This window comes from Quercus lobata, chromosome 2 (assembly GCF_001633185.2).
Source record: "Quercus lobata isolate SW786 chromosome 2, ValleyOak3.0 Primary Assembly, whole genome shotgun sequence".
NCBI classification, from domain to species: Eukaryota; Viridiplantae; Streptophyta; class Magnoliopsida; order Fagales; family Fagaceae; genus Quercus; species Quercus lobata.
Window position 1 is genome coordinate 13,474,645 of NC_044905.1, and position 12,819 is coordinate 13,487,463.

The window sequence follows — 12,819 nt, forward strand, 5'->3', positions numbered from 1 at the left end:
TCTCTTTGCAAACTTCCTATATTATATGACATTTCTTCTTCAATAAGTCTATTTCTTTTATGAATAAGAATATTTACATCTGGCTGAGGCATTTGAGGATAGTCTTTCAAAGATTTCCCATATTGTTGGAGGATTTGATCAATTTCATACAAGCCATAATTTTTCAATTGACTATCAGATAATATCAAATCATGGAAATGGGAGATATGTCTTTGTCTATTAAGTATATCTTCCGTAAGAATTTTCCAATTAGAATCCCATAAAATTAAATGATTAGATACTTCACAAAACATGAGTATGGTAACAAATAGTTGGCGTAACTGTTTGCCACTGGCCCAATGTGCAGCTTCATTTATGCATTCATGCCACTCTTTATCATCATCTAGAAGCCCAAGTGCATAACATGCATCTTTGTAAGTAGGATAAGTAATATTTTTTACAGTCATTATCTCTTTAAAGTTTTTTGGGCCTTTGACAATGTTAAGCAACATTCTCAACTAAAATCGATCTCCACTTGAAGGGTGAGCATTATATACTCTTCCAATACATTTTCTACCTTTTCTTCGTTTCCATTGCTTAACATTTTGATGCCATACCCATTTTGTAGGAAATTCAGCATAAGTTAACTCACGAGCATCTTCAAAAGCTTCATTAGTTTTCATCCATTCAGTAAATTTTGTGTCTTTGATTCCTGGCCTTTGTAAAATGTTGTTCAAATTTGCATTTTCTGGATATATAATGGGATTTTCATTTTCTAAATGAAAGTTTAATCTTTCAACTGGTGGATTTCGAAACTGAATCGGAAATTCAAATATTCTCCAACATGCTTCAGAAGCTGAAATATACCTACAATCCAAATATGCTTTGGTCTCATCAACAACAATGCTTGGTTGTTGTTCGTCATTATCAGTACCTGGCAGATTTTCTTGTAAAACAATTGTGACTCTATCTGGTCCCTTATTTATGTATTTAAATAAATATTTAATCAATCGAGATCTATTGCACCATTCCACATTCAAATGTGACTGGTACTTTACCAGTAAGTCTACATTATATGGCACAACATACCGATTATCCAAAGTAATTCCATTTTTTACTATTGTCTTCCCATCATTTCTTCTTCTATAAACGGGGAAACCTTCTTCATCGATAGTTGTCTCTTCATAAAATTTTTTTGGAAAATGTTTTGTACATATGTCATTAACCATACAAGGTGATCTTGGGTTTGCATATCCACATGGCCCATGCATCATAAACTGTTTTACATCTTCATAAGCAATTGGATCTTTATGTGGATCTGGTATTTCTGCTGTAATAATACTGTCAATGTCTGCTGGGCTTGGGCACTTATCTTTTGGATCCAAGAAAAGGAGAATATGTGCATGCGGAAGACCTCTTTTCTGAAATTCGATTGTGTATACTACTGCAATGACTCTTCCAAAATGAGATTCATGCCTCAAATCATGTAATAATTCATCCAACTTTATTTTAAAAACCCTTGTTACAATATCTGGTCGGTCCCCAACATTTTGGCCTTTTATAATTTCCAAGTACTGTGTGATTTCAGACCATTTTGGATTGCAAGTAAATGTCATAAACAGATCTGGATATCCTACCCTTCTACATATAGCCATTGCATCTTGATAATTCTGAGCCATGTATCTTGGGCTTCCAGTAAAAGAGGAAGGTAAGATGATCCGCTTTCCAACTGTTTTTGGATTTGTATCACCACGAAGCACAGCATCTTTAAGCCCACCATATAGTTCAGATCTTAATTTCAATTGGTTTTGCCTTACCCATTGTAATCTTTCCTCTTCAATGGAAGTATAGGCATCGACTATGAATTGTTGAAAAAGCCTTCCACCAAGCAACAATGTGTTACCTTCATGAGATCTTTGTTGAAGTCTAAAAGCATAATATTCCCTCATTGTTATTGATTCTCTTTTTTTAGATCTTGTTCCATCAAAATTCTTATAAGGTATATCAGATCTATACCCATCCTCACCGTAAGGAAAAAGCAATGGATAATGTAAAGCCATATAGCTCGGATGACTTCCATATATACGCTGCAATCCTGAACTCTGGTTTTCAACAATAATATCCGTTTCACAATTTTCAGTATTTAAATCTCCAACAATAATAGCAGCAACTTCAGTAGTATCAGGTAAGTTATATTGTCTAGAATCATAATTGCGACTTCCAATAAGACGTATCCTTACATCATGCAGATCAGACTCATTGAATCTATCCCTAGCCATCCTGAAGTACTTGACCAATTGATTGCAATTGTCTAACATATTCAATAATCCAATGACAATATCTATATCCACATCTTTTCTATGATCAGCAGATGTAACGGCATCAATTCTGTTTGCTATCTCATTCTTAGTATCATAAATATAAAGTTGTGCAAATTGTGTCTTTTGGCCATCAACAGGAATAAGAGATCCAATTCTATGATGATTTTGGCCATTTAGACGGAAAACATATGGAGCAGTACCATTATTCACTGAACGATCTATATTACCTCCCAAAGAAGTGAAAGCGAAGAGAGAATTATAGATTCTTATCCCCACTCGAAATTTATTTGATATCTGATCATTGCTTATGCTGAGCAATCTTTTAAGAAAAGGTGGAGGATCCTTCAAAAATGTAAGTTCAACTCTGCCTTCTGAACAACATAAACTGAATTTAGGCTTCTTAGGCTTTCTAGATTTAATTGTTCTCTCCTCATACCAAAGTTGAGCTCCACAGTGTTCACATACTTGTGTTGGAGGTCCTAAATTCATTGCGTCCATAAATTTTCCTACAAAAAAATTGAAGGATCATTTTTTGGGAACCTAATATTTAAGGTTGGTATTGAGGACTAAAAATTGTAATACTTACGATGTTTTCGTCTAGGGTCAAAGGTTGAAAGATTATTTGCTTCTCTATCAGAGTCATCACAAAAATCATGTTCAGCAACTGTAATATTCATTGTTGAGCTTTCACTATCATTTGTCCGTTCCAGGTCTAAGATGTAAACAAAATCAAAAACGAATTCTTCAAAGCAAAATTTCTATTTAATATAATAGAATTCTTAATATACCTTCAGCTGCAGCAGATAGAATGCTACCTTCTAGCAAAGGCAATTGTTGCTCAGTTATATTGGTGGTAACACTCCCATCTTCATTCACAATAGTTCTTCCTAATATATTCACTAATGAGTTTGTATTTTCAGCTTCAGGATTATATTGTCTCCGTCGAGTTCTTCTTACAAATGTTTCATCATTGCTTCCAGAATGCAATGATTGCGTTTCATGAATAGTGGTGTGCGACAATACATTCCAAGAAATTGAGTCTCTTTCTATTGAAACTTCTCCTTGTAAAGCATCACCACAAGATAAGGGACTGGATACACCATCAGAAACATTTCTTTTTTTATTTAACAGCATTCTTCTAGTTACTGAAACATCTGAAGGACTTCCCTTTAATGAAGAATTTGTAAATTTGGTAGGTACATTTCTGTTTCGTTTCTGTGATAGAATCAGTTTTCTTCTCGCTCTTGAAAATAAAGTGGACTCCATACTGATATAATAAAAAACATAGTATTTATAGAAGATCAAATCTTAACTATTATTGTATAAATAAAAGATAGCAAATAGACGTTAAAAAGGGGAATATTCTTTCAAGCATGTATCTATTGTTAATTAGCATTTTTATGCTGTAAATTTTTGTTGAAGATAACATTAATAATTATTATGAATATGTAGAAAAGAAATGCAACATAAACTTTTTTTAAAAAATAGAGCAATTGTTAACAAACCTGTACTTGACACAGTTAACTATGTAGCTCTTTCCCTCAAAAAGTATGCAGCTCTTTATCCAAAAATGAAAGGACCTGCAAAATAAGTTTTATTATAACTTTTTAATTTTAAAATTTAAACTATCAGTTAGGTTCATAAGCCATGTTCACCCAAACCCATTCATGTTTATTTGATCTGCTTAGAAACAGCCATTTGCTTTCCATTTTTAATGCATTACAGATATGATATGGCTTCAAACCAGTGGCAGGAGGAGCCACATGTTCCAAAAGAAACTCATTTACCAAGCATTAAATTAAATACCTTAGAAACAAAGTTCTACCATTGTATAATATGTGATTGAGTTTTATAATTAAAGAAAAACTTATTTCTTGGTGTTCTAGTTTTCTGTTGTGATTGTTTTTGTAAATCTCTTTTGATTTTTGAACCTATATGCTATGCTACATTTAATATATGAGATGGAGGAATAAAAGTTTTTGTGCTAATAGTGAAGAAATTCATGATTATTCTTTTTTAATAATCATAGCGTGTTTATGCTACGTTTAATATATTAGAAGCCACATGTTCGTAGCTTCTTATTGTAATAATAATACTAAGGTTACTTTGATTTTTTTTTTAAAAAAAATCTATTGAATCCTATATCATCATTACAAATCAGCACTGTCATAAATGAATCCTATATTAAATACGGTAAGTAAGAGTAAGTAAGCCAAGAGTAAGGCATTTTATCAAACAAATGGTATGCACAAAATTTCAATGTCTTAGCTATTAACATTCCTTATTATTAAGGAAAAAAAATAAAACAGAAATATACAATCTGTTGACAAATTGAACAGTTCCTGTAATGCCAAAAACCTTCTTCCATGGTTTTTATATTTCTCATCAACATGTCTAACATTTGTTTTTAAATCGCCAAAACAAACATATTCTATTTACTATATTCGTTTTACTGTTGCATTGTAAGGTTGTCTAAAGTTGTTGTTTGAAAAAGTAATAATATTAGAAAAGAATAAATCAGTTACCGTAATGATTTTGCTGGGCTACTCTGTTTTTTTTCTCCACAACCTTTGCTGGGTTCCTTCTAACAGAGGGAAAAAACAAAACACAAAACAGAAAACGAAATGTCAACAATATGGGTTTGAAAGAGTTAGAGCAACTAATGCAAGAATAAGCAAGAGCAACTAATATTTGTGAAGAACCTTCACTGGGTCTGTTGTCACAGCGGAAAAAAAAAAACAAAAAAAAAAAAATGGAGAGAAGAAAACAAAAAGCAAACAAAAGATAGTAACCCAACGTTACTATGTAATCCAACATCAAAATCTATATGACCACCGAATGTAAATTGAGTCCTAAAATCTGAAAAAGGAAAACCCAACATTCATAGAGAACAGAAAAACGGACACTAAGAACATCAAAATCGGAGTCTGGAAACATTGTTTTTTTCTATCGCCAAAGCAAACATAGCGTAATTTAGAAAATTTACTAAAGTTGTATAAATCAAAACATACAATGGAAAACCAATATTTCTACCAAATTAGTGGAAGGTTACCGTAGCGATTTTGTGGGTTACTCTGTTTTTTCTCCACAACCTGTGCTGGGTTACTCTGTTTTTTCTCCACAATCTTCACTGTAAATAACTACCCAATGAAACGGTGTGGGTTTGAAAGAGTTAGACCAACTAATGCAAGAGTAAGCAAGACCAACTAATGTTTGTGAAGAAAAGAATTACCAGTAGCAGTAGCATCAAGGACACTCTGTTTTTGGTTCACAACGTTCGCTGAGTTTGTTCTTGCAGCGGGGAAAAAAAAAAAACAGAAAACGGAAAAACGAAAAGAAGAAAACACAACATAATCAGCGTATATAAACAAATAAGTAGTTACCCACTGAAACTAAATAAGTCACCACCGAAAAGATACATTATTCTACTTTTTTTAATGGTAGACGTGGCATTAATTTATGTAGCCACATGGTGCAATAAGGTAAGGTCAACAAAAAGTCAAACGTTTCGGCTATTAGTTATTATATAGATATATATATATATATAGATAGATATTTAGATTTATATAATGTTTAGGGGAAGATGTACATGACTAATGCATGAGATGCTTTCTTCCTTTCATATTTTCATAAAAAAGAAAGGTAAAAGACGTGAGAATATTAAATGCTTCAAAATGGTAAAATATTGAGGAATATATATTTTTTAGGGATAATTACACTTTACCCACCTATGGTTTTCCTCTAATTCTATGTGCTTACCTGTGGTTCAAATTTTGACACTTTGCCCACCTGTGATTGTCACCATTTATGTGCCATGTACCCACCTCTCCCTCATCATTACTCTAACACATAAATATGTAAAAACTCACTCCCATCCAAATCAAAACACTCTCATTCCCAAAAATCACTCACTCCCATCCGGCTTGCTCACCAAAAATCACACACTCTCACTCCCATAAATCACTCACTCACTCACTCCCATCGTTCATGCAAACCGAGCCGAGGAAGACAGCTCCTCTGTTCAGCTATTGCAGGAAGACTCACTCACTCCCATCGTGCAATGCGCTTCGCTTCACTTGAGGTAACTGGGATTTGATCGTGCATGCAAACCGAGCCGAGGAAGATCAGGATTATTGCTCCTCTGTTCAGCCATTGCAGGCAGATCAGGATTTTGCTTTTTAATCTTTGAAATCTAGGGTTCTAAATTGGGTTTTAAAATTCCTTCTTCCAAAGTGGGTTTTAAAATTGGGTTTTAAAATTCTTTCTTCCAAATTCGGTTCTTGCTTAACCATGGAACTAGTTAAGCAAAAATCCAAAAATTTTTTTTTTTACAGAGTCGAAGAAATTTTCGAGCAAAAACCCAATTTTTTTTTACAGTTGCTCCTCATTTTTATATGTATGCTTTGTAGGCTTTGGGTATATTCCTAAACTTTCGTATAACTTTGTTTTTGGACTGTGTTAATATAACACTTGATTTATTGCTTGAGGCCAAGTTGCCACATAGAATTGAAGATTCTAAAATGGCTAGCTGAAGGATTTGGAAAAGTATAAAATATTAATGGTGTTTTTATTTTTGAATTAATTTTTATATGGTAGATTGCGTTGGATTTAGACCATAAGTTGATATTCATAGTAGCTTATTGGCTTTTTTCTTCAATTCGAATGTTACAGAGGTACTGTGGTGGTTGACACTAACTGCATTAACACTAATCTTATTTTAGTTAGATGTATTGTGGTAAATTTAACTGTTGATTTATTGCTTGAGGCCAAGTTGCCACATAGAATTGAAGATTCTAAAATGTGTGTGTGTGTGTGTGTGTGTGTTTTCGATTTTGGTATGTGTTTTGAAGGATTTTAGATAATATGGCTACTTTGAATGTTTAATTGTTTTTGTGAAATGTTATTTGTATATATTTATGTAGAATTAGAAGAGTTGAAATCAGTTTGATTTACTGCTTTTGTCACCAAATTGATCATTGGTTCTAATTTTCAGATTAATTAGAATGTTACTGGTTGAGTCTGTTTTGGACAGCATGATAGAATTAGTGTCTGGTTCCAGTGGTTTGGTTGGTTGTAACTCATTGAATAGTTAATGTAGGTGTACAGGGTTTTATTGCTTGTTGAGAACTAATGGACCTATGAACTCATTGACTTGTATGATAGTAAAGGCTTAAGACTGGTTCTAGGTTTTGGACCAGTGAACTAATGGACCTTGTTTCTCATTTGTGGAAAAATGATGCAATGTGCAGGTGTAGCTGATGAGGTGTTGAGTCTAGGTCTTGGACTAGTGAACTAATGGTGCTGCTCTTATTACTACTCTTATCCATATAGGTATTGAGTCTTTATTAACAATAGAACTAGATGCCTCATTTTTATATGTATGCTTTAAGGCTTTGATCATCTTCATTTATAAGTTTAAAAAACCCCAAGAAGGAATATGCTTGTCATAAAAAATAAAATAAAAAAATTGAAAAAAAGGGGCAATTTTGTTGTGTTTTATCATTTTCATTTATTATGTTGTGTTTTATATGCAGATGGTTGACTTGGCATTCAATTTTGAGATTCATCATGGTGGCTAGTTTGTGTGGAACCCAGATTTGGTATATTTAGGAGGTAGTACTTCTTTTGTTGATAATGTTGACCTAGATAGACTTAGTTATTTTGAAATACAAGATATTTGTTCTGATGTGGGGGCAGCTAGTATAAGTAGATTTCATTATCTTATTCTTGTAGGTAATTTGGAGCGAGGGTTAAGGCTTATAAATGGAGATGATGATGTAGTTTATATGTGTGAGATTCATGCTACATGGCCTACAGTTAAGATAACACTATATGTTGAGGGTGGTGAGGAGCCACTTGCAATTGAACAACCATTTGGTAATGAGGAAGTAGCAAATGATGATGATGTGCATGAGGTGGGTCAAAGTAATGATGATGTGCATGAGATGCATGAGGGAGGTAATGTGGATGCTGAAGGAGGTGGTGGACAAGATTTTGATTGGTTAGAGGAAGGGTTTGAGGGGCCAAATTTTGATGATGATGTATTTGGAAATGTAGATGATGGGCCATCTACACATGCAGCCCTACATAGGCCCTCTGAAGGAGATGATGGGTCATCTACACATGAGGATCTACATGTGTATGCAGCCCCACATAGGACTACTACAGCTGACAATGACCCACCTCTTGAAGAGGGTAAATGGATTGACCCACCTCTTGAAGATGACATGGAAAGTCTAGTAGAGTCTGATGATGATCAGCCAATACCAACTGCTGCAAAAGAACCTGAGTTTAATGTCCAAACTGACATGAGAAAACCAGAGTTAAAGAAAGGAATGAAGTTTCCAAACTCTAAGGTATTTAGGGAGGCATTGAGGGAATATGCTATAAAGAAGCCAGTAGATATCAAGTTCAAGCAGAATGAGAAGAAGAAGATATTAGTTTTTTATATAAATGAATGTGGATGGAGGTGTTATGCATCTCAACTACCTGGGGAGTTGACATTCCAAATAAAAACATTCAATCCAGAGTGCACCTGCCCTAGATCCTTCAAACACAGCCAAGTGACTTCAAGTTATGTTGCAAAGAAGTTTATGCAGGAGTTTGACAAAAACCCCAATTGGAAAGTGGCTGGTGTTCAACATCATGTGAAGCAAGCACTTGAAATTGACATAAGTTACAGTCAAGTGTATAGGGCAAAAAGGAAAGCTACTAACTTGATTACTGGGGATGAACAGCTAAAATATGGGAAGCTTAGGGATTATGCATAGATGATAAGATTGAATGATAAAAGAAGTGGGTTATTTTGCAAATTGAAATGGAAGATGAAAATGCACAGCCCAAATTTAAGAGAATGTATATCAGGTATAATGCACAAAAACTTGTGTTTTTGGGAGGTTGTAGACCAATCATTGGTTTAGATGGGTGCCACTTGAAAGGGAGATTTGGGGGGCAAATACTTTCTGCCATAGCTAGAGATGCAAATGATAATATTTTCCTAGTTGCATTTGCTGTTGAGAGAACAAAGATTCATGAGTATGGTTTCTACAGCAGTTTTCAGATGACATTGAGAATCCAGAGCAACTTAATCTGGTCTTCATCAGTGATAGACAAAAGGTATGACCTACAATTGTACTAATATATTTAACCCACATATTTAAAGTTCAATAATACATGCTTCAGTTCATTTCAACATGTTTAACTAACATATTTACTTGATTTGTTTTGTATATGAATTAGGGCATTATACTTGCAATTGAGATGCTGTTCCCAACTTGTGAGCATAAGTATTGTGTGAAGCATATCTATAATAATTTCAAAGTGGATCATAAGGGCTTGGAGTTGAAGGATGCACTGTGGAGATGTGCTAGAGCCACAACAATCAGGGAGTTTGAGAGAAGAATGCAGGAAATGAAGGATTTGGATGTCAAGGCATGGGAGTATCTTGCTGACATCAACCCTGCACAATGGTCTAAGTCTCACTTTAGTAGTAGAGTTTTGTGTGACTGTTTAGCTAATAACTTGAGTGAGTCTTTTAATGCCATGATCTTAGAAGCTAGGGATAAGCCAATTTTAGCAATGTTGAAGTGGATCAGAGTTAGGCTCATGACCAAACAATACAAAAAGATGAAAAGTATAGCAAAATACACTGGAAAGGTTTGTCCTAATATTCAAGACAAATTAGAGAAGTTAAAACATGAATCTATACCTTTCAGTGCTACTCCAGCAAGCAGTTTCATGTATGAGGTTGATAATGGTTGTGAGAGACATGTGATTGACTTGGCTAAGAAAGCATGCAGCAGTAGGATTTGGGATTTGACAGGACTTCCTTGCAAACATGGGATCTCTGCTATTGTTAAGAACCTAGAGAAAATGGAGGACTATGTGCATCCTTGTTACTTGAAAGAGACATTTGCTGAAACTTACAAAGAGATAATACAACCAATGTCTAGCCAATCTGAGTGGGTTGAGACTAACCAACCTGCTCCTGTTGCTCCTCATGTGTATAAACCACCTGGCAGACCACCAAAGCAAAGAAAAAGAGATCCTAAAGAGTCAAGGAACTCTTATAGAGTTTCTAGGATGAACAAGACAATCAAGTGTGCGAAGTGCAAGAAAGAAGGACATAATGCAAGAGGGTGCAAGGTAGGCATCACTAGTGAAACTCCATGACAGAGAAGAGATAGACTTGCTAAATCAACAGCTGTAAGTATTTCCATGCTTTGAACTATATTCATTTCCTCAAGTATTTCATGTGTATGTAACTTGTACTACCCTCTTTGTAGGCACAAGGCAGTAAATATACAAAAACAAAGCAGACTGCAACACCTCAAACTGCATCTCAGCCACCAAGTACTAGATCTCAATCTGTATACAGAATTTTTGATCAAACTGCATCTCAACCTATACCAAACAATAGATTTGAGGCAGCAACTCAACCTCCAACTAGATCTAGGGCCAACTGGTTCTCTTCATCCTCACAATCGAGCTTCCATACCCCTAGAGAGACATGGGATTCTTTACCATCTCAGGCACCTCTGCTTTGTTCTATTTTGTTTTTTTTTTCTTTTACTTGCTATTGTTGGACTATCTTGCTAACTACTGGATTTTGGTTATGCAGCCAAGTGCATCTGTGAGCACTAGTGGTGTACCAAGTCAAGGAAGTGATGGTGGTGCTGTTAGGGGGTTTAAAGGCAGAAAGTTTCAACCAATTGGTGGAAAGGACAAGAATGCAGCTGGCAAGGGCACTAAAAGTAGTAAATGAAGATGGAAGATGTTAAAGTTTCAACCACTTTTTTTGTTATAGTTCCCACTTTTTTTGTTATAGTTCACACGCTTAATGTATGTCAAGTGTCAAAAACAATATTGGCAATTTTGGTTGGAAGATGTGTATGTCTGAGCACTAGTGGACTAGTAGTTGGGTTTTAGTTGGAAGATGTATAAAGTCATAGGATGTGCCAAAAACAATGTTGGCAATTTTGTATGCATGTGACATAAAGTCACAATAACTGTCTTCACTTTTATTAATGTTAATGTGCATTGACACAGGATAAAGTATTTTGTTGTGTTGTGCTTGTCTTTGCTTTTGGTGCATTTACATTGGACTATGTGTTTTGCTTGTCTTGTGCTTTTGGTGGATTTGCACAGGTGTATGTATTCACACAACAAATTATGTGTATGTGTAAAACATGTTCCATTTATGGGTAGGTGTGCATTGACACAGGTATATGTATTGAACCAACATGTTCCATTCATGTTATTATGTTATTAACATTTCCACATAACACTTTGTGCCAATATATATCAATCACAGAATGAAGTAAAAAGAAAAAATTTTTACTAAAGAATATTTGCACAAAAACAACACTTTCCATTTCAGGAGATAGATACAATAATCAAGGACTTTGTATTTCAATTATCCAATAACATTTCAACATCCCCCCAAGCATCATGGCAGATCAAGGTTCCTCACCCTTACATTATTGTTCACTGAGGCAAAACACAACAATAACATTACAAAAATGAAAAATAACCATGACAAAACTAGTGTCACCTTGTACAATCTCTCACTCTCTCTAACCCTCTTAAGTTTCTCCCTAATTTCTACATAAAGCTCATGAGTTTCTCTTTCCCTCCGGTTAGATCTTTCTTCCATTTCCCTAGTTGTCATTTCTCTCTGATTTGCAAGCTGCAATTCATTCTCAAGCATACTTATCATTTCACGGTCACTCTTACAAGTTTCGTTATCCATCCACTGAAAGAAGCCACATTTGGGACCAACCTGATCATTACAATTATAACAATTAATTTCACAGTTCACAATTAATCACAACTAATAATTCAATTCAATTCAAATACAACAATGTAATTGTTACTTAGATTAAATTGACTACAACCGAGGAATTTTCTTCCATAGTTACCAGCTTTTCGACTTGTTCTTAGGGCACAATTCTCAAGGGTACATAAATGACCATCTTCAGCATGATAGAAACCACTAGTTGTAGAGCCATTGCCAGTTGATGAAGACATAGCAAAAATTTGTTACAAGCTTATAGACCAACAAATCTGTTACAAGTGGCAAGAATCAACTCATCTAAATTTAGTAACAACTACTCATGCTACAACCACATTGTTAAAAAAGTTAATGGGCCATAGACCTTTATTTTAAAGTAATAAGAAAATGCAAATATATTCATAATTGTCTGAATGTTTTTTATCTCTACTATTTTATTTATCAAAAAATAATTGACTGAATAATTATTTCAATAAAATCATGAGCATTATTCTAAAGAAATAATGAATCATACCACTGGACGTATATCAACACCTTCATTAGTTTGTACCAATATTTTTACTCTTTTTGATTCAATCGAAGCATTTTCAATTTGTTCGGTGTCCTCAACTTGAACAATTGCATCAGCACCATTAGGTATTGATCTCGGGAGAAAGCAAAATCAAAGAAGGGAATGGAGGGATCATATATTGATATGAAAAATGAAATTTAACTTGCAAATGAATA

At 34.4% G+C, this 12,819-nt stretch overlaps 2 protein-coding genes and 1 long non-coding RNA gene across 3 annotated transcripts; 1 reads left to right on the forward strand and 2 right to left on the reverse strand.

Annotated features, from left to right (window-relative positions):
* Positions 1 to 497: 497 nt before the first annotated feature.
* On the reverse strand, positions 498 to 2,258 carry LOC115959689. The gene has a single exon (XM_031078191.1). It carries the CDS (start codon positions 2,256 to 2,258, stop codon positions 498 to 500), a length of 1,761 nt encoding a protein of 586 aa, XP_030934051.1.
* A 1,554-nt stretch (positions 2,259 to 3,812) lies between these two features.
* Positions 3,813 to 5,423, reverse strand: LOC115977155. Its single transcript, XR_004088496.1, has 3 exons — positions 5,353 to 5,423; positions 4,826 to 4,884; positions 3,813 to 3,880 (listed from the first exon to the last, which is right to left on the reverse strand). It is a non-coding gene; the product is annotated as an uncharacterized LOC115977155 (long non-coding RNA).
* A 3,694-nt stretch (positions 5,424 to 9,117) lies between these two features.
* On the forward strand, positions 9,118 to 11,064 carry LOC115959698. Its single transcript, XM_031078203.1, has 4 exons — positions 9,118 to 9,402; positions 9,540 to 10,445; positions 10,586 to 10,831; positions 10,921 to 11,064. The coding sequence occupies exons 1-4, from the start codon at positions 9,118 to 9,120 to the stop codon at positions 11,062 to 11,064; spliced, it is 1,581 nt and encodes a 526-aa protein (XP_030934063.1).
* The last annotated feature ends 1,755 nt before the right edge of the window (positions 11,065 to 12,819 follow it).